This window comes from Microcaecilia unicolor, chromosome 7 (genome assembly GCF_901765095.1).
Source record: "Microcaecilia unicolor chromosome 7, aMicUni1.1, whole genome shotgun sequence".
NCBI lineage: Eukaryota > Metazoa > Chordata > Amphibia > Gymnophiona > Siphonopidae > Microcaecilia > Microcaecilia unicolor.
In genome coordinates, this window is record NC_044037.1 from 16465215 (window position 1) to 16487903 (window position 22689).

General features: G+C 46.7%; 1 protein-coding gene across 6 annotated transcripts in view; it reads left to right on the forward strand.

Annotated features, from left to right (window-relative positions):
* Positions 1-22689, forward strand: part of LOC115473794 (angiomotin-like) — a 124150-nt gene that overhangs the window by 75229 nt on the left and 26232 nt on the right. For all 6 annotated transcript variants that reach the window (XM_030208900.1, XM_030208904.1, XM_030208902.1 and 3 more), the window contains one exon: positions 71-216. In XM_030208900.1, coding sequence (XP_030064760.1) covers positions 71-216 — 146 coding nt within the window. The remainder of the gene's footprint in view (positions 1-70; positions 217-22689) is intronic.

Genomic DNA, 22689 nt, shown 5'->3' on the forward strand with positions numbered 1-22689 from the left:
TTCCTGTAATCTCACCATTCATTTTGAGGCCTTCATGTAATAAACGCAAATCTGTATTTCATTTGACCAGACAGAGAAGCACAGCGAGAGAAGGAGAAGCTGGAGATGGAGCTTACTGCTTTACGTTCCACCAGCGATGACCAACGCAGGCACATCGAAATCCGGGACCAGGCCCTCAGCAATGCCCAGGCCAAGGTGGTGAAGCTGGAAGAAGAGGTAAGGCGGGGCGAGGGTGGGGGGACCATTACAATGTATGGGGCCTGCCCAAGATTAGCCAACATATTGTATTCGTGAATAGCTGAGACTCTTAAGAAAATCTTGTAGCTTCCATGATACTTAAATAGGACATATGCTAAATCTATGATTACTTGTATGATTTAAATTGAACTTGTGTATAGTATTTTTTTCTTCTATTTTTTTTTTAAAGCTTTTTCCTTACAGTTCCCCTTCGTGCCTGTGAGCAGCTATGTTTGGGAAAGCAGAAATACATCCCAAATAATGGGATCCGATTGGTTCATGCTGTATCGCTTGTCATTTGTCAAGACATAGTCACCATGGACCAATCGGATCATGAAACATAGGAGCTAATTGAGGGCAGTGTTGCCAGGTGGGCGGTTTTAGCGCCCAATTGGGCGGTTTTCCGCGACCCGCCGCGGGAAATTTTTGCCCGCGGCGGGTTGCGGGTTTTTGGGATCCTTTTTGGCTTCGGGGCGGTTTTTTCGCCGGCTTTTTTCGGCCGCGGTGGGCGGGGTTAATGACGTTTCTGGGCGGGGTTAGTGACGTGGGAGGCGGGGTTAGTGACGTGGGAGGCGGGGTTAGTGACGGGGAGGCGGGGCCGATGACGGCGGGGGCGGGGTTGATGACGGCGGGGGCGGGGGTGATGACGCGGGGGCGGGGGTGTCAGGGGCGGGGTTTGAGTTTGGGCGGGTTTTGGGCTGGATTTTGGGCTCCTTTAGGCTGGAAAAAAATTTTCCACCTGGCAACCCTGATTGAGGGGTTGATGCAGAAAGCTTCCGTTCGAGCCGTGCGCGTGATGGCTTTATTGCTCGGCTTCTGGTGCAAGTGTGACACCCAATCTTTGCAAATTTATATGCACATAGAAGACCTATGTAAAACTTTTGCACTGATCAGGGAGAGCACACTGGGGGCACGTGAGCAAGGTTCTGTGCTAAGGGCAGGTAGTGCTGTGTGCACATCTGAGCAGAAAAACATATAAGCACACTTCTGTGCAAGTGCTGTATTGCCATTCTGTGCATAAAACATTTGTGATGTCGATGAACACAAACTCCCGCGTAAACAGGACTATATAATAGGCAGTGGGAAATGGACCAATGACTCCAGGGAGGCGGGGCTAGGGTGATAAAGGAAACAGCTTTATTCACAGACTCGACACAGTACTGTGTTTCGGCCACAGGCCTGCCTCAGGAGTCTTTCATAGACTATATAAAGACACTATACTTTTTGTATTATTTCTTCGGAGTCTATCAAGACAACCCGATAACAAATCCTTTTTCAACTCATGAGGATCATTCAAGACTCCTGAGGCAGGCCTGTGGCCGAAACACAGTACTGTGTCGAGTCTGTGAATAAAGCTGTTTCCTTTATCACCGTAGTCCCGTCTCCCTGGAGTCATTGGTCCATTTCCCACTGCCTGTTACATAATAGCATTCTTGGCACATGTGCCAATGTATTTATTTAATTTATTTATTGTTGCTTATATATCCTACATAATTCAAATTCCAGTTATTCAGTTCTATGTGGCTTCAATAGTAAAGTTGTGATATAAGTTATACAATATTTAGTTTCAAGCAAGATGAAAGGAAATACTGTAGGAGGTATACATATTAATGAATCAATTAAGGATCAAAAACATTTTTCAATACTGTAAATTGTATAATTTAATGTGAAAACTTGTCAAACAGGAAGGCCTTTACAAATTTGCGAAACGTTAAGTAGTTAGTAATACTTTTTATCTTCAGTCGTCGCAGGGAGCAGGATTCGTTAGGTCTGGATGCCGTACTTCAACCGTGGCCGGTAGAGGGAGTCCTGTATGTCTTTCCTCCTTGGCCGATGTTGGGTCGACTCATCGCGGCAGAGTGATTTTGGTGGCTCACTGGACTGGCCCAGGCGTCCTTGGTATGCCAACCTCATCAGTCTTCTGGACGGCAAGCCGCTGGGGCTTCCGCAGGAGATGGGTCTTCTCCGGCAGGGACCGGTAGCCATGGAAGATCCTTTCCACTTTGGTCTTACGGCCTGACCCTTGAGAGGTCTCGTTTGAGGAAGAAGGGCTATTCAGATTCGGTTATTACTATCCTGCTTCACGCTCGCAAGCGATCTACTTCTTCGGCCTATGCCTGTGTCTGGCGTATATTTGAAGATTGGTGCATGGAAAGGGGTTTGGATCCCTTTAGCGCTTCGGTGGGCAGCATCCTTGATTTTCTGCAGCAGGGGGTGCACAAGGGCTTAGCGCTGGGGTCCTTGAAGGTCCAGGTGGCAGCCTTGGCCTGCTTCCGTGGGCGCTTGCACAATGCTTCGCTGGCGGCTCACCTGGATGTGATCCGTTTTCTGAAAGGAGTGGGTCGTCTTCGACCGCCCTTCTGGGCTCCCTGCCCTGACTGGGATCTCAATCTGATGCTTGGTGCTTGGAGTGCTTCAGTGTCCTCCCTTTGAGCCTCTGAAGGCGGTATGTTTGGTGGCTATCGCTTCGGCCCGTCGAGTTTGAGCTCCAGGCGCTCTCTTGCAGGGACCCCTTTCTCCGTTTTTCAGGGGGGGGGTGTCTCTACGAACAGTGCCGACTTTTCTGTCCAAGGTGGTCTTGGAATTTCATCTTAATCAGTCGGTAGAGCTGCCTTCCTTTCGTTGGCAGGACGTGGGGAGCCGGTATGCGTCCTTGCGGCTTCTGGATGTTCGAAGAGTTATCATCTGGTATCTGGAGGCGACTAACGAGTTTCGTCGCTTGGATAGATTGTTTGTTTTGTTCGGTAAACAGAAGTTGGGCCTAATGGCCTCCAAAGTGTCCATTGCCCGCTGGTTGAAGGAGGCGGTGTTGTCCGCCTACCTCCTGGCGGGGAAGGCTTCGCCTTTGGGTTTGAAGGCCCACTCGACTAGGCATGTGGCGACGTCGTGGGCAGAGACGTCTTTGTCTTCTCCGGTAGACATTTGCAGGGTGGCGTTGTGGTCGTCATTGCATTCCTTCAGCAAGCATTATAGAGTGGATATTGCTGCGCGGTCAGATGCGTCCTTTGGGGTGGCGGTCTTAAGAGCAGCAGGGCCGATGTCCCACCCTCGCAGGGATTGCTTTCGAACATCCCACTTGTCCTGGAATAGTGGGATAGAACGTAATGGAAGGAGAAATTAGGTCTTACCTGATAATTTTCTTTCCATTAGTTCTTCACACTATTCCAGGAGCCCTCCTGGTGTTTTCGGCCTGTTTTGCTTCTGAGTGCCCGGTTCACTGTTCTGGATCCTGTCGTTGGTTTTGGGGTTTTTTGTTTTTTTTGCCTTGTTTGTTGTTTGTTTGGTTGGTTGCTGTTCATACATTTAGGTTGGTTTTCTGCTGACTTATGTTCAATACTGAGGAACTGGGCGGCTAGCACGTAGCTAGGTAGTAGTGCTCAGTTCTGGATTTTCTGTCTCCACCTGCTGGTCGATGGACATAACTACCCACTTGTCCACTTGTCCTGGAATAGTGTGAAGAACTAATGGAAAGAAAATGATCAGGTAAGACCTAATTTCTCCTTCTCTTTCTTATAGATTGCTTAAATACACATGTTCCTGTATACCTGATGCTGCTGCTGTCAGGGGAATTGAGTTCGGGGAGAGGAGAGGGTTCAGTGGTACCTAGTGCAGAGAGATTAAAAGGACAATGTATTTCTGAAAGACCATGGGGGTATTTTACTTAGGCGCACTGGCGTTCTTAGTGCTCGTTAAAAATAGGCGTGCGCTAAACGCAAAATACGCCCATAGGAATACATTGGCGTCTTTAGCGTTTAGCGCACGCGCCTATTTTTAACGCGCGTTAAAAACGCCAGTGTGCCTAAGTAAAAGACCCCCCCCCCCCATGTTTCCTAATACTGTGACTTTTATGGTATTGCACAGGGGTGGAACTACAAGAGGCAGAGAATTTTTAGGTTTAAATATCTTTATTGTCATCATCGGCTGACATAATCTCAAAACACCATTACAAAAGCCTTTACTTTTTTTTTTTACTCGCTTTTCATGCTTTGTGTAGTTTTAAAGTCTGTTTCTTCTTTCCCTTTTTTCCCCCCCGAAAGTTAGGCTCCATGTGCAAAAGGGTGACCTGGCTCCTGGGATTTTTCCAGTCGACGTCTAATCATCATAGGAATTAGTTTACATTTGTTTTTAGAACAGAATTTTTTCTATCAAAATCTTGGAGGCCTGTTTTCATTTAGATTTAAGAATAAGTACATAAGTAGTGCCATACTGGGAAAGACCAAAGGTCCATCTAGCCCAGCATCCTGTCACCGACAGTGGCCAATCCAGGTCAAGGGCACCTGGCACGCTCCCCAAACGTAAAAACTTTCCAGACAAGTTATACCTAAAAATGCGGAATTTTTCCAAGTCCATTTAATAGCGGTCTATGGACTTGTCCTTTAGGAATCTATCTAACCCCTTTTTAAACTCCGTCAAGCTAACCGCCCGTACCACGTTCTCCGGCAACGAATTCCAGAGTCTAATTACACGTTGGGTGAAGAAAAATTTTCTCCGATTCGTTTTAAATTTACCACACTGTAGCTTCAACTCATGCCCTCTAGTCCTAGTATTTTTGGATAGCGTGAACAGTCGCTTCACATCCACCCAATCCATTCCACTCATTATTTTATACACTTCTATCATATCTCCCCTCAGCTGTCTCTTCTCCAAGCTGAAAAGCCCTAGCCTTCTCAGCCTCTCTTCATAGGAAAGTCGTCCCATCCCCACTATCATTTTCGTCGCCCTTCGCTGTACCTTTTCCAATTCTACTATATCTTTTTTGAGATACGGAGACCAGTACTGAACACAATAGCTTGTACTGAATGTCACAGGAAGCTTTATGATGGTCTTATTACTACTACTACTACTATTTAGCATTTCTATAGCGCTACAAGGCATACGCAGCGCTGTACAAACATAGAGGAAAGACAGTCCCTGCTCAAAGAGCTTACAATCTAATAGACAAAAAATAAATAAAGTAAGCAAATCAAATCAATTAATGTGAACGGGAAGGAAGAGAGGAGGGTAGGTGGAGGCGAGTGGTTACAAGTGGTTACGAGTCAAAAGCAATGTTAAAGAGGTGGGTTTTCAGTCTAGATTTAAAGGTGGCCAAGGATGGGGCAAGACGTAGGGGCTCAGAAAGTTTATTCCAGGCGTAGGGTGCAGCGAGATAGAAGGCGCGAAGTCTGGAGTTGGCAGTAGTGGAGAAGGGAACAGATAAGAAGGATTTATCCATGGAGCGGAGTGCACGGGAAGGGGTGTAGGGAAGGACGAGTGTGGAGAGATACTGGGGAGCAGCAGAGTGAATACATTTATAGGTTAGTAGAAGAAGTTTGAACAGGATGCGAAAACGGATAGGGAGCCAGTGAAGGGTCTTGAGGAGAGGGGTAGTATGAGTAAAGCGACCCTGGCGGAAGATGAGACGGGCAGCAGAGTTTTGAACCGACTGGAGAGGGGAGAGGTGACTAAGTGGGAGGCCAGCAAGAAGCAGATTGCAGTAGTCTAAACGAGAGGTGACAAGTGTGTGGATGAGGGTTTTGGTAGAGTGCTCGGAAAGAAAGGGGCGGATTTTACGGATGTTGTAAAGAAAGAAACGACAGGTCTTGGCGGTCTGCTGGATATGAGCAGAGAAGGAGAGAGAAGAGTCAAAGATGACCCCAAGGTTTCGAGCTGAGGAGACAGGGAGAATGAGAGAGCCATCAACAGAAATAGAAAACGGGGGGAGCGGGGAGGTGGGTTTGGGGGGGAAAATGAGAAGCTCGGTTTTGGTCATATTTAATTTCAGGTGGCGTTGAGACATCCAGGCAGCAATGTCAGACAAGCACGCTGAAACTTTGGTTTGGATGCAAGGTGAGATATCAGGGGTAGAAAGGTAGATTTGGGAGTCATCAGCATAGAGGTGGTAGGAAAAGCCATGGGATGAGATTAATGAACCAAGGGAAGAAGTGTAGATAGAAAAGAGGAGGGGACCGAGAACAGAACCCTGAGGTACACCGACAGGCAGAGGGATAGAAGTAGAAGAGGATCCACCAGAGTGAACACTAAAGGTGCGGAGGGAGAGGTAGGAAGAGAACCAGGAAAGGACAGAGCCCTGGAATCCAAGTGAGGACAGGGTATCGAGAAGTATGCTGTGATCGACAGTGTCAAAAGCAGCGGAAAGATCAAGAAGAATGAGGATGGAATATTGACCTCTGGATTTAGCCAGTAATAGGTCATTGGAGACTTTAGTAAGCGCAGTTTCAGTTGAGTGGAGAGGGCGAAAACCAGATTGTAATGGGTCAAGAATAGCATGTGAGGAGAGAAAATCAAGGCAGCGGCGGTGAACAGCACGCTCAAGTAATTTGGAGAGAAAAGGAAGGAGGGAGATGGGTCGGTAATTAGAGGGACAAGTTAGGGTCAAGTGAAGGCTTCTTAAGGAGAGGTGTGACCACAGCATGTTTAAAGGAAGCAGGGACAGTCGCAGTGGAAAGTGAGAGGTTGAGAATGTGACAGATAAAAGGAATAAGAGTAGGAGAGATGGCATTAAGAAGGTGGGTGGGAATGGGATCAGAGAAACAGGTGGTACATTTTGAGGAAGAAAGGAGAAGTGTAGTTTCCTCAATAGTAACTTCAGGAAAGGAGGAAAGGGAATGAGGGGAAGGAGAGAGAGGGGAACGGACTAGTGGAGGGAGAGCTGGTGAGGTAGAGAAAGCAAGGTTTATCTTTTGAACCTTGTTGTGAAAGAATTCAGCAAGGGTCTGAGGAGATAATGAAGGGGGAGTTGGGGGAGGGGGCACCTTGAGGAGAGAGTTCAATGTGGTGAAGAGAAGTCGAGGATTAGAGCCAAGAGAGTTGGTCAGTTGGATATAATAATCCTGTTTGGCACGTAAAAGAGCAGATTGGAAGGAGGTCAGCATGAACTTAAAGTGTAAGAAATCAGCAAGGGCCCGAGATTTCCGCCAGAGGCGTTCGGCGGAGCGGGTACAGGAACGTAGGTAGCGGATATTAGAAGTCAGCCAAGGTTGGGGTTTTGTACGCCTTACAGGGCGGGTCATCAAAGGTGCAAGAGTGTCTAAGGCAGAGGATAGAGTATTGTTGTAAGAAGAAACAGCCTCGTTGACAGACGTGGATGGTGCCACAGTAGAGAGGAGGTTTGAAACATGGGAGGATAGAGATGAAGGGTCAATGTCGTGAAGATTCCTAGATAAATTAGATAGGATAGGACGGGACTGGGAGGGAGGAGATTTAAGTGTGAAAGTTATAAGATGGTGATCAGAGAGGGGAAGATCGGAGGCAAGGAAACTAGAGGGTGAACAGTTGGAGGAGAAGATGAGATCAAGACAGTGACCATTTTGATGAGTGGGGGAGGTGGAGCATAGTTGGAGATTAAAGGACGACGTTAAAGCGAGTAACTTGGAAATATAAGAGTTGGAAGGATCATTAGCAGGAATATTAAAGTCACCAAGGATGAGAGAGGGGGAGGAAGGATCATGGAAGAAGGCAAGCCAGGCATCAAAGTCACTGAGAAAGGATGAAAGGGACTTATCAGGGGGACGATAAATGACCGCTATTCGAAGAGGCAGAGGAGAGAAAAGGCGGATAGAGTGGACTTCAAAGGAGGAAAAACAGTGAGATTGAGGTGGAAGAAGGGGTTGAAATCTGGAGGAGGGAGAGAGAAGTAGTCCAACACCGCCCCCACGGCCAGCAGAGCGAGGAGTATGTGAAAATAGATAACCGCCATGGCACAGGGCTGCGACTGAAGCAGAGTCATCAGGGCAGAGCCAGGTTTCTGTTATGGCGAGCAGATGGAGGTGACGCGAGATAAAGAGGTCCTGGATATAGGGGAGTTTGTTACAGATAGAGCGGGCATTCCATAGGGCGCAAGAGAAGGGCAGAGAAGAGGAGGGGAGTAGAGGAATAGAGAAGTTCATGAGCATAAACTCTGCCCCCTCCATTCACTCAAAGATAAACATTGGCATCTCTATACTCAGCAAATCATGAAATATTAACCTCTAACCTTCTCTATCTTCCTTTTTTGGTCTCCATCCTTCAGCTCATAAATGCTTTTGTTTGTACATTCTTGCTTCTAAAATACAGGGTCTCCCCCCCCCCCCCCCCCACTCCAGAAATCTCCCTTTAAGAGGTTGCTGTCTGTATTTATGTTCAGTTGTATGAGAGTAGCGTTATAATAGACTGCCAGCCATGAGTCACTTAGATTGAAAGCTCTTCCTGCTCCCGCTGTTATGAAACATTTTATACTTCTTGGAAATTAGGGGGGAAAAAGCCAGGATAAACGGAATCACGAGATTTGTGTGTATTTTAATTCTGCTGACAACTTAGGATTCTATTCTTACTTCACAGTACTTCTTTCAAACCGCATGAAACCCGTGTTTGTTAGCAAAATGAGACAGACGAGCATGTTCTTAAGTTTAAAATGGCTTTCTTTTTCCTCCGTTATCAATGCTGTTTTGATTAGTGGCGTTCTGATTCGCTTGCGGTTTTAAAATGACGGTTTTAAGAAAGGGGACTTCCCCCCCCCCCCCCCCCCCCCCACAATGTTGGATTATGATTTAGTGGCAGTATGGGAACAATTTCTCAATGGCTTTTCTCATTCCTCCAAAGTGACAATCCCCTCTAATTGCCTGGAACTCCGATTCAGTGTTGCAGAGTGAAGACAAGAGGGTGTGACGTCTGGGAATGTGCTTCGGTGCCCGGGTTCCTGCTGTGTGAGTGTATTGGCAGCTGCATCCTGTACTCTTTGCTTAAATTCAACAAAATATCAGATCCTGTGTACTTCCCTCCCCCGCCCCCCCTCAAGCTTCCCTGAATTATAATTGCTTCCAATAAGGCTGGAGAAACTTTCAATTTGACTGGACAACATACTTGCATAGAACAGTTTTCTGCACCGAGAGGCAGATGCATCAACCAAACGTTAAAAAATCTAAATCGTTAAAGTCCCTAACGATTTTTAAAAAACGAAGAATGCACCAAGAAAACAAGTCACACATACCTGGTGCGATATTGAAAAGTACAATGTATCAAAAAATCGTAACCCCCGTCTGTAATCGGCCCCTAAAGCATGCGCAGAGCAGCCAAGCGTTTTGCTGGCTGCTCTGCGCATGCTGCAAACCTCAAAACAACGAAAAAAAAAGCCACAACACATACACGTGGCTACCCGGTCTACACCAATATAAAAATACAAAACCAAAGGATTGGGAGGGGGCAAGGGCGCTCGTTAGGAGCGTCCTGTATGGACGGCCTTGCCCCCCCCCCCCCCGTTGCTACCCGCTTTCTGCCGCTTCCCCCCCCCCCCCACGAAAAAGCGAAACTCTAGCAGCCCCAGTCCCCCTCGCTTTCCTGTTCTTCTGTTTTGCAAAAGCTAGCTCCGCCTCTCGTCATTCCTCTGCCCCGTGCCCCGCCCCCGCTGCCCCCCCTTCCACTGAGACCCCCCTCCCTATTATCGGCCCGAGCAGCGCCTCTCGCCTCTTTCTGAAGGCGCTGCACAGGCAGGAAGAAGATCTGTTGTTGGTCGCAGAGTCTTCATGACGTCTCTTCTTCCCTGGCCTAGGCCCGCCTCCTTCTGACGTAAGTAACCTACGTAGGTTACTTACGTCAGAAGGAGGCGGGCCTAGGCCAGGGAAGAAGAGACGTCATGAAGACTCTGCGACCAACAACAGATCTTCTTCCTGCCTGTGCTCGGGCCGATAATAGGGAGGGGGGTCTCGGTGGAAGGGGGGAGCGGCGTAGTCGACCTCAGGGGGGGGCAGCGGAGGCGGGGCACGGGACGGAGGAATGACGGGAGGTGGAGCTAGCATTTGCAAAACAGAAGAACAGGAAGGGAGGGGGACCGGGGCTGCTAGAATTTTCGTGGGGGGGGGGGGGGGAAGCGGCAGAAAGTGGGGAGCAGCGGGGGGGGGGGGGCAAGGCCGTCCATACAGGACGCTCCTGACGAGCGCCCTTGCCCCCCTCCCGATCCTTTTTTAATTTTTTTTATTTGATGTGGTTTATGAAATGTTTTCTTTAAGCTTAAACACAGCTCTTTTGGACATATGTAATGCAACGTCCTTTTGACCAATCACAGCGCTTTTAGCTCTGCTAATGCGCTGGGATTGGCTCACAGTTTGTTTGTTTTTTTCACTTTACGATTTTTCCTGGCACAGAGCTGTCCTAAGGAGAGGTACAGACCTCTCGTTAGATTTCCTGCCTTTTTCCTGCGTAAAGGCATCTCATTTCAGTGGGGTTTGTACACAAATTGCTCATCTGCATTCTGTTTTGGTTAGCTGCTAGCTTCCTCGGTAAAAGCCCTTTGATGCATGCAGGGTCATTAAGGTTTAGTGCATCTGCCTCTGAATCTCAGATGTGATGAGTTTTGTGTTTATCATGTTGAATAAAGCATCTTTTTGAAATGTGAATGGAATGCATGACACACAATTGTGTTAAGTGTTAACTGCTCCAGGCAGTGACTGTTTGCAGTTGATTGACTACCTCAGTAGGTAGACCGTGGATGCAAGATGAAATGCCATCCTGGGTTGGCCCCTTGGTACTCTGAACCCAGCATGCTGTCTGGGTCCATTCAGGTCATTCAGATGTACCCAACAGATCCTGATAGGGAAATTCATTCCTCTTTCACTGCCAAGGTCTGGCAGGAGAAGGTGGCAATCTACAAACTTACTTGGCTAATGGTCCTTACTGGTCCTGACTTCCAGAAACTTATCCAACCGTTATTTGCTCTTTTAAGTCCACACAAATTTGGGGACAGTTGTCAGTATGTGCTTTTGTCTCACTGTGTTTTTACCTTTTACCTAAGGTATATAACAGGAAAATAAAGCCGTTTTAAGGGGGAAGTGTCATTTAGGAAGATGAACCAGGAAACCAGACACTGTGGTGAAATAACTCTGCAAATTGGGGAGTGGGGAGGGAGGGAACCTGTGGATAGACAGTTTGAGCTAGGGCAAAGCTTCTGTGCAAGTGGATTCCTTCAAAGTAGAGAGGTGAAAAGGCACAGGAAGGCTTTTTCTTTTTTAGGGGCAGAGGAGGAGGGATATGAGAGGCATAGCGACGGAAAGCGGAGAGCTAGAAGCCATGTACTGAGACCCCAGATTTTGGACACGCATGGATCATGGAATAGGCAAGTGCAAAAGGTAGACCGGCCCATCCAGCAGTGGTAGGAGACATGGTCATGGTAAGGGACTCGGCAGATGACTACCTATCAGTATTTGATTCCAAATATTGCTGCAGGGTTAACTAAACCTTGTTATTAGTCATCTGGAAGGAACCCCTGTCGCTAACAATCAGCTGGGGTAATCCATGCAGGCGAAAAATGTGGCAGATGAAGGAAACCTGGACTGCCCCTACTTGACATTTCGCCCTTTAGATTGTAAGCTCCTTGGAGCAGGGACTGTCCTTTAGGTCAATTTATGTTCATCTGCACAGCGCTGCGTAACCCTAGTAGCGCTCTAGAAATGTTAAGTAGTAGTAGACCTAGATTCTGGTGCTGACATATGTGGTGCTTGGGGTGGGAAGGTTTTCGTTGTGTAACCATTGACCCATGAGAGGTTTTTAGTTTACCATCATGAGATGTGTCATCGGAGGTTGTTTTATTTTCATGCAGTTTTGTAGTATTGGACTACTACTACTACTACTATTTAGCATTTCTATAGCGCTACAAGGCAAATGCAGCGCTGCACAAACATAGAAGAAAGACAGTCCCTGCTCAAAGAGCTTACAATCTAATAGACAAAAAATAAAGTAATCAAATCAATTAATGTGTACAGGAAGGAGGAGAGGAGGGTAGGTGGAGGCTCAGTCCACCAATAAGAGCCAACCTCATCAGTGATGTCACAATGGCTTGATTGCCTGATACTTGGCTCACTTCTGATATTGTGATGTCATAAGGGAAAAGAAATGAGACTTGATATACCACCTTTCTGAGGTTTTTGCAACTACATTCAAAGCGGTTTACATATATTCAGGTATTATTTTGTACCAGGGGCAATGGAGGGTTTAGTGACTTACCCAGAGTCACAAGGAGCTGCACTGCACTAACCAATAGGCTACTCCTCTACTACTACTACTAGTACTATTTAGCATTTCTATAGCGCTACAAGGCGTACGCAGCGCTGCACAAACATAGAAGAAAGACAGTCCCTGCTCAAAGAGCTTACAATCTAATAGACAAAAAATAAAGTAAGCAAATCAAATCAATTAATGTGTACAGGAAGGAGGAGAGGAGGGTAGGTGGAGGCGAGTGGTTACGAGTCAAAAGCAATGTTGAAGAGGTGGGCTTTCAGTCTAGATTTAAAGGTGGCCAAGGATGGGGCAAGATGTAGGGGCTCAGGAAGTTTATTCCAGGCGTAGGGTGCAGCGAGACAGAAGGCGCGAAGTCTGGAGTTGGCAGTAGTGGAGAAGGGAGCAGATAAGACGGATTTATCCATGGAGCGGAGTGCACGGGAAGGGGTGTAGGGAAGGACGAGTGTGGAGAGATACTGGGGAGCAGCAGGGTGAGTACATTTATAGGTTAGTAGAAGAAGATTGAACAGGATGCGAAAACGGATAGGGAGCCAGTGAAGGGTCTTGAGGAGAGGGGTAGTATGAGTAAAGCGACCCTGGCGGAAGATGAGACGGGCAGCAGAGTTTTGAACCGACTGGAGAGGGGAGAGGTGACTAAGTGGGAGGCCAGCAAGAAGCAGATTGCAGTAGTCTAAACGAGAGGTGACAAGGGTGTGGATGAGGGTTTTGGTAGAGTGCTCGGAAAGGAAGGGGCGGATCTTACGGATGTTGTAAAGAAAGAAACGACAGGTCTAAATGAACATTCTGGAAAAGCTAAAGTGACTAGTGCTTTTCAGCTTGGAGAAAAGACGGCTGAGGGGAGAAATGATAGAAATATATCAAATACTGAGTGGAGTGGAAAAGGTAGAAGCAAATCACTTGTTTACTCTTAACAAAAATAGGGGCATGCAAAGAACCTGCTAAGCAGTAAATTGTTTCCTTCAGTTTGTGTGGTTGTCGGGAACTATTTTGCTTTGACAGTAGCTGCTTTTCAGCACCTCCCCCCTCCCCCAATGGTGCTGCCGCCCTAGGTAACTGCCTGGTCTTGCCTAATGAATTGGGCTGACCGCGACCATGTACTCTGCTGTAGGCAACTGGAATGCAATGGTGCAGTTTCCCAAAATTCAAATAGTGCGTTATAACCCTGTAAAGTGAAGGATGGGAGAGGTGTAGATCATTTTCAAAATAAAGGTATATCCTTAACCCTTCGAGAAGAAGTGTAGAGCATTACTGTTTATTTATTTATTTAGATTTTGAGCTCAAGGTGAGTTACATTCAGGTACTCTGGATATTTCTCTGTCCCAGGAGGGCTCACAATCTAAGTTTGTACCTGAGGCAATGGAGGGTTAAGTGACTTGGCCAAGATCACAAGGAGCAGCAGTGGGATTTGAACTGGCCACCTCTGGATTGCAAGACCGGTGCTCTAATCACTAGGCCACTCCTCCACCCCGAAGAATCTTGTTACTCTTTGGGGTTCTACATGGAATGTTGCTACACTTTGACATTCTGCATGGAATCTTGTTGTTCTTTAGAATTCTAGAATCTTTATTTATTCATTTAGATTTTGCTCACACCTTTTTCAGTAGTAGTTCACGGTGAGTTACATTCAGGTACACTGGATATTTCTCTGTCCCAGGAGGGTTCATGATCTAAGTTTGTACCTGAGGCAATGGAGGGTTAAGTGACTTGCCCAAGATCACAAGGGGCAGCAGTGGGATTTGAACTGGTCACCTCTGGATTGCAAGACCGGTGCTCTAACCACTATGCCACTCCTCCACCCCAAAGAATCTTGTTACTTTTTGGGGTTCTACATGGAATGTTGCTACATTTTGAAATTCTGCATGGAATCTTGTTATTCTTTAGAATTCTAGAATCTTTATTTATTTATTTGGGTTTTGCTCACACCTTTTTCAGTAGTAGCTCAAGGTGAGTTATATTCAGGTACACTGGATATTTCTCTGTCCCAGGAGGGCTCTCAATCTAAGTTTGTACCTGAGGCAATGGAGGGTTAAGTGACTTGGCCAAGATCACAAGGAGCAGCAGCGGGATTTGAACCGGCCACCTCTGGATTGCAAGACCGGTGCTCTAACCGCTAGGCCACTCCTCCACTCCCCGACGGTGTCAGGTAGGACTAGGGCTGGATCAACCTGGCCTGAAAACATACGTGGCTCCTGTGGGTGATGTACACGTGTCCCTGTTGCCCTTGCTCGTGCTGTGAAGCAGAACTGGTGGCATCGGAGTTTACCCTGGCAACGTTCTGTGATGCTCTAAACATGGGAATTTGTCTTTGGCACAGGCTGAGGCAGGAAGACAAGGTGGGAGTGGCGAGGCAGGAAATTCCTGTCAAACAGATAGAGCTGCCGTGGGAAGAGAGTGAACTTTGGCACCCTCGGCAGCTTTTTCGCCTGAGAGATTCTCCTGTTTGGAATCTCTCTCCATTATTTTTTTCACACTTCAGTATTTGCATTTTCAGTACAATGCAAAATGTTTCAGTGGAAGTACAATAAATTTATCAAGGCGGTAAACTAACCCGTTTTGCGTCGAATGGAGATGAGTAGACCCAAAAGACCATTTCTTCAGAAACTGTAGGTCGCACGTTTTCATTGGTAGCTCAACGTTACATTCAGATAGAGTAGGTATTTTTCTGTCCCTGGCAGGGCTGACAATCTGTTTGTACCTGAGGCAATTGAGGGTTAACGGACAAGGAGCCGCAGTGGGATTCGGACCCTGGTACTCATCCCACTGTTCTAACCGCTAGGCTACACTTCCACTCCTTTCTGCTCTTTTTGAGGCTCAAAGTGTTCGGTACTTGGTAGCAGGGGCGTATCTGTAATGGGGCCACGGGGGCCAGGGCCCCCGTAGATTTGGCCCTGGACCCCCCCTACCGACGGCCCTCGCAACCCCTCTCCCGCCGCCAACCTGCCGTCGCCTACCTTTGCTGGCGGGGGACCCCAACCCCCGCCAGCCGAAGCCGTCCTCCTTCATTCGTTTGTTTACTTCTTTCTGAGTCTGACTCGTCTCAGAAATAAAAAAACAAACGAACGAAGGACGACGGCTTCGTCTGGCGGGGGTTGGGGTCCCCCGCCAGCACAGGTAAGCGACAGCGGGCGGGGGGGTCAAGAGGGTCGTCGGGCGGGCGACAGTTGTTGGAGGTGGTTCTGGTTCTGGCTGTGACGGCGGCGGCAGGGGCGGGTCGCCGGGGGGGGGGGGGGGTGTAAAATGTGCCCCCTCACCTCGGCTCTGGACCCCCCCTACCGGCGAAGTCCAGATACGCCCCTGCTTGGTAGTAACATCAGAAATTATTTTATTCACAGAATGATGAAGGCAAAAACAGTAGTGGAATTCAAGAAAGTCAGGACTTAAGTGCAGAGGGTCCTTCATCACAAAGAAGCTAAGGGGAAGTCAGAGGTCAGTTGGGGTCAAAGGTGTGCTGTAGGGGAAACAAAGTAGACAGACAAGATGGGCATTAAGGGGCTTATCTGTCATCAGTCTTTGCTTCCATTTTATGTTGGAAAGCATTCTTACGCACGGTGCCAAGTTTGTGAATGGGATGGTCTGTATCTTAGTACTGCTTATACTGAAAACATAATTAGATCCTAATTTAAACCATGAAGAAAGAGAGTGTTCTACTGAATAAACAGCTGAGAAAGGAGGTGTTTTAATTTATCTTTAAATCCTTTATTCGGTAACTGGTGGCATCTCTTTACACAGTATCTTTAGCAAAACGTGTCCATGTCCTGTAACCGTTGATCAAACTCCCGCATCATCCGTTAAATTTTGGCCCATTTTAAAAATGTTTTATAAGTAATCACGTGTTCCAGAAAATAATAGAAAACTGTCAAAAAGTAAATAAAATGGATAAAGAAATAAAGATTATATACTTGGACTGTTATGTCAGGCTCCTTTCTCTTAAAACATAGTAACATAGTAGATGACAGCAGAAAAAGACCTGCACGGTCCATCCAGTCTGCCCAACAAGATAAACTCACATGTGCCATTTTTAGTGTATACCTTACCTTGATTTGTACCTGTCTTTTTCAGGGCACAGACCGTATAAGTCTGCCCAGCACTATCCCCGCCCCCAAACACCAGCCCCACCTCCCACCACCAGCTCTGGCACAGACGGTATAAGTCTGCCCAGCACTATCCCCGCCCCCCAACCACCTGCCCCGCCTCCCACCACCAGCTCTGGCACAGACCGTATAAGTCTGCCCAGCACTATCCCCGCCTCCCAACCACCAGCCCCGCCTCCCACCACCAGCTCTGGCACAGACTGTATAAGTCTGCCCAGCACTATCCTCACCTCCCAACCACCAGCCCCGCCTCCCACCACCAGCTCTGGCACAGACGGTATAAGTCTGCCCAGCACTATCCCCGCCCCCCAACCACCTGCCCCGCCTCCCACCACCAGCTCTGGCACAGACTGTATAAGTCTGCCCAGCACTATCCCCGCCTCCCAACCACCAGCCCTGCCTCCCACCACCGGCTAAGCTTCTGGGGATCTCTTCCTTCTGAGCAGGATTCCAAGAAACAACCCCCCCCAAAAAAAAAAAACCCCACACAAAACAAGCAAGCAAGAATACAGAGCAAGTTAAATAACTATGGTCAGATGTACCTAAAGCTGACCGTTATCAACAGAAGATCACTGTTGCAAAAAAGTAACTGTGTCAAAGAAGACATGATTGATACCTAAGTATTTCACCTCACATTTTCAAGGCTGTCTTATACTTCCTACTTTTTACTCAACTTTCTTCCTCCGCCATTGAGATTCTCTACAGAGGTCAGGAAAAATTGCAATTCTAGACCTCCTCAAATCCCTATTCCTTAGAATGAAAATACATATTAAGAACCCAGTGCTGATCAGATTCGAGAGCGAAGCTGACGAGAAAAGGACCTAGTTAAAAACCTGAAAGGTCGGCCATAGCTGAAATTAACCCAGGCCCTTCTGGTTCACTTCCCTCATTGTCTACCTCCTGAAGATCAAGGTAGATAGAAGGCCTAGCTACTGGAGAAAATTCCCAGGAGGTACCGAGGCACTTCCTGGAAGAATTTAGGTAGCATCTCTAAAGCGGAGAAACAGGGTGATCTTGGACACTTGGGCTCCCTTACTTCTATTCTCCAAGAATTCCAGTTGATGCTGCCTACAAAGCTTATCCTTAACTAGCATATAGTTTTGAATTTGTAATCGTCCAGCTTAACAGCATGAGCTGAAGATAAGTTTGGGCTTCCACCTGGTTCTGCAGTGAAGAATGAGGTATAACTTGAATCTGACTTCCCAGCTATAAGCTGCTGCAGATTGACAGTGGCAAACCATAAAGTATCTAAAAATCACAAAAGGTGTGGTCAGCAATCGAGGAACCTCCACATCCCTTGTGCCGAGTCTTTATTGAGCCAAGAAGCTTATCTCTTCATTGGACACACACTGTGTCTCTCTGTGAACGTCATTAGAGGTTCCTGACGGTCCTAAAGGGGGCCTAATATCTGGGCTGTGTGTGGCCAAAGTCTCATTGGAAGTGGCTGCCTCTCGGCCAAGCTCCTCTACATGCCCAGGATAGGCAGAGATCAATCACTGTTTGAGCCAACTGAGGAATTGGTTCTGTCTCTAAAGCGTGAACCCCAACTTGCCCCCTCCCCTCCACACTTCCCCATACAGAAAATTACTCTCCCCCGGATTCTATATAGGTCATGCAAATTTGGTTCCTGATCATAGATCTGTGTACAAATTAATTAGCTAATGAGACATCATGGATCTGCCCTAGGCGCTATTCTATTATCATCCTCACTTTAATATTCCCTTATCTCTTGTTTGTCCTGTCTGTCTGTCTGCCCTAATTAGATTGTAAGCTCTGTCGAGCAGGGATTGTCTCTTCATGTTCAAGTGTACAGTGCCGCGTACGTCTAGTAGCACTATAGAAATGATAAATAGTAGTCTTTGGGATTCCGGAGTCTTGCTACTCTTTGGGATTCCACACAGAATCTTGCTACTATGGGATTCCGGAATCTTGCTATTCTTTGGGATTCTGCTTGGAATCTTGCTACTCTTTGTCCTTATCGCTTATTTGTCCTGTTTGTCTGTCCTAATTAGATTGTAAGCTCTGTTGAGCAGGGACTGTCCCTTCATGTTCAAGTGTACAGCGCTGCGTACGTCTAGTAGCGCTATAGAAATAAGTAGTAGTAGTAGGTATCTTAGTGGCCTGTGTAGATCATGGAGTCACACTAAGGGGGTAATAGTAAATCGCTTACCACCCCCCCCCCCACCCCCCATGTACATCCCCATTCGTAAACGTATTAAATTTGTTTTTCTTTATTCTGAAACCATGTTTTTTGTTAGAGGGCAATTGAATCAGGTTTTTTTTTTCCCCCAAGTTTCAGTCGAAACCAAATCTGTGGCCAAAATTCGGCGTACAGTTTTGGCTGAAACGGTGTGCCCCCCCCCCCCCCCCAGACTTACCATTCAAACTGTAATGGTCTAGTGGCCATCCTCAGTTCTTCTTCTATCCAATCCGGCTCCACAGTCAAAACGGTTGCTGCAGCAGCTGTGTTTAGATTGGAGCTGGCATAGGTAGGAAAGATCGAAGTTGTTCCTGTCCATGCCAGCGCCAGATCTCCAAAATAGCTGCCCGGAACTCCTGCGTCATTTTCACGAGGCTGCTGCAGGAAGTCGCGGCAGACATTTTGACTGCGGAGCTGGCATGGGCAGGAGTGACTGGGGATCATTCCTGCCCTGATGAGGCCACTAGATCACCAAGGGGGGGGGTGGCAATTATTATTATTTTGTTTTTTGGGGGGAAAGGGTTGGCAGTGAGGCCCGCTTTTAGTCAGGGGAAAGGGAGTTTTGGTTCAGCTGAAAATGCACTGGCATTTTTGACCAAAACCGAAAGAAGGTTGAATTTGAATTTCTGGCCAGTTCGATGCTGAAACTGAAATTTGATTGGCCTGTAGTTCTTGTATTAACATTTTGACTTTTCTGGCTTGTGGCTCCCCATCACCTCACACGTAAACCACCCCTCACTTCTCCGTCTCCAGCTACAAGACGCATACGTATATAACCCCTCCTCCCTAGAGTTTCTGTAATACACACACATGAAGGTCATTGAGCCACAAAAACCTCTCTTCGAAATCTGCTGGGCAATTGTAAATCTGTTATATATAGATCGCAATTCAGAAACAGTTGAAGACAGAATTTGTCTCAAAGCCTAGTTCTGCACTCTACCTTTTCCAGTTGCATTGTTTGTTTCAGACTTCTGCCGTCTCCTTCCAGAGTGCACGGAAACATTCTCTGCTGTTAGATTTATTTTCCAGTGATAACTTTGGTTCCAAGAGACGGTAGGACTGAATGTTTGGAAAAGACAGCGAATGAAACGGGGAAACGAATTCTCCGCACATCAGCCTCCAGGTTACTTGGAATCAAACTACGTGCTCTGTTCAGCTTCTAAGAAACATAGCTAGATAGTTTCACAGCACTTGGTAATGTACACACAGATCCTGGCTGAGCTAAACTAGCCCCTCCCCCCAAACCACCATTAAAAAAAAAAAATTGGCCACTAAGGACGGACTGCTTTAAAGATCTTTCACAGTTTTGGCAATACTTCTCTCTGAGCAAAGCGGCTGGTTTTTCCCCTAACTTTCCTAGTGCTGTTGAAACAAAACCGACCTCTCCTTATTCCCAGCTTTCCAAGTGGAGTTTCAAGCCAGCCGCTCTTTTCCAGAGCTGCAGCTTTGCCTTGAACATAAACAAAACGTAAGACTGCGTTTTTTTTTTCCATCCTTGTACCTCCCACTGATCTCACCGAGAGCCTGGTGATCGCCAGAGGGCTCGGTGGGGCTTGGTGGAGATGTCTGCCAGGGCCAAATTAAATTAAGCCGATGGTCAGGGGAGTTCTGAAACCGACCTGGGTCTGAAGGTCGGGCCCTGGGACCAGTGGAAGCAGAAATGAGTCCACAGAATGAAAAGCTGCTGAGTTTGCGTTGTGTCACGTGGTTTCGCATGTTATGGAATTGGGGAAAAAAATTGCTTGACATTCACTTAAGTCAAAAGTGAAAATAAGAACTGCAGCTGGGCTAGCGGCCTGCTGCGATGAAGGATAGTGGAAAAGCAGTTCAGAAAATTATAATTGGACAAGGGTGGGAAAGCCAAAACAAATATGAGAGTATTTTTCACTGAGGCACCTGAAACGGAGCTTAGGGAAAGTTATGAGCCCCAGAACATTGGCAGAGTCCAAGCAGATGATGGATGGACACACAGCGACTTAACCCCTAATTCTGTGAAGTTTCCCACCCCACTTTGCTTTTAGCATAACTTGGTAAGCTAATGAGCTGTTAATTGGCATTCGTGACTAATTATTGGCTGTAATTGGTAGTAATTAGCAATATTGTAACTGCTCCTGGTCGGTATTTTATAAATTGTGCGTGTAAATTCCAGTGTGCACATCTGCAAGGGGAGCGTGACCAGGTCGGAGACATGTCTGGCAATTACTCACATGGGTTATAGAATGTGTACAGTTAAGCACAACCATTTATACCATCCATTTGGCTGGCATAAATCCTCATACCTAAAGTTAGGTGTGGAAATACGGACTTACACTAGTATCGTACACACAACTGTCCTTATCGAATTTATGCTCAGTGTGCAGCATCCCAGCACACAACTTTAAGCGACCTTTTTAGAATTACCCTCTTAGTGGCAGATCGACGGGGGTGATGAGGAAATTGTTAAATCCAGTGTGAAACAGCAGGTAGGTAGAAATGGGTACATAAGTGTTGCCATACTGGGACAGACTGAAGGTCCATCAAGCCCAGTGTCCTGTTTCCAACAGTGGCCAATCCAGGTCACAAGTACCTAGCAAGATCCCAAAACAATACAATACATTTTATGCTGCTTGTCATAAGTACATAAGTATTGCCATACTGGGAAAGACCAAAGGTCCATCAAGCCCAGCATCCTGTTTCTAACAGTGGCCAATAATCCAAATCACAAATATCTGGCAAGATCCCAAAAAAGTACAAAACATTTTATACTGCTTATCCCAGAAATAGTGGATTTTCCCCAAGTCCATTTAGTAATGGTCTATGGACTTTTCCTTTAGGAAGCTGTCGAAACCTTTTTAAAACTCCGCTAAGCTAACCGCCTTTACCACATTCTGTGGCAACGAATTCCAGAGTTTAATTGTCCCAGAAATAAGCAGTGGATTTTCCCAAGTCAATTTTAATAACGGCTTATGGACTTTTCTTTTAGGAAGCTAGCCAAACCTTTTTTTAAAACCCCGCTAAGCTAACTGCTTTTATCACATTCTCTGGTGGGCCAAAACAGGTTGTATGTTTCCCCCCACCCCATTTCCCAGGGCCTTTGTTGCAGAGCTCATGAGTACATTGCAGATCAAGTGTATGGACTGGTGAATTTGGGGCACTGCTGCACGCACGCACACTCCCGAGACTGTGATGTAGTCCCACAATAGAATGTATTTTCAGAGGAATTTGTTGGGAAAGGAAGGTGATGTTCCCTGTAGGGCTAAGGCATAGGAGCCAGCTCTGTGGGTGCTTGATCACGCCAAGAGTATAAATTACTGGTACGTTTTAATAAGGATCCCATTTCAGACAGAATTTTTTTCCCATTCCATTTTTCCTATTGTTAATTTTATTGATCAAGTGAGTCCTACAATTTACCAACTGTAGCCATAACATTGCAGTAGTACATTGCAAAGATAAAACCTCCCTCACCCCCCCCCACCCATTTACCCTGTGCTTAACTCACAAAACATAAGAAATGTTATTAACATTGTTTATTTACTATTGTACATGGTGTCCATAAAAAACAGGACCCCTTACAGAGTTTTGAAATACTTTGCAATTGTTTAAACATTTAGGGGCCCGTTTATTAAGCTGTGATAAGCACTAATGCGTGCTTATTGTTGGTTACCGCAGGGCGTGCTCGGGCGTCCTGCAGTAGTTTTTGGATCTGCACGTGCTTCCCATGCTTCAAAAAATATTTTTATTCTTTTTTAGCGCTGGGGGCGTGTTTGAGGATAGAGAGTAGATGTGCCCAGTGCTAATCTGTTAGCACAGCTACATCACCCTGTGCTAACCGTGGCAGGAGCCTTTACAACCTAGAAAATAGTGTCATAAGGGTTCCTGTGCTAATGGCCATGTGCTAATTGGGAAATTAGCACATGGCCATTAATTGAGGAAATGGAAAATGTGACCATTTACAGCTGCGCTAAAATCTCTTCTCATCTCTTCTCAGGAAATCTCATCTACCCCAACTTGACATTTCGTCTTTTAGATTGTAAGCTCTTCTGAGCAGGGACCGTCCTTATTCGTTAATTTGTACAGCGCTGCATAACCCTTGTAGCGCTCTAGAAATGTTAAGTAGTAGTAGTAGTAGTAATATTGAGCAAACTCCTTGATTTGTGTCCAGGGAGGGATAATTTCCGTTGTGTTTAGCAGCCCCAA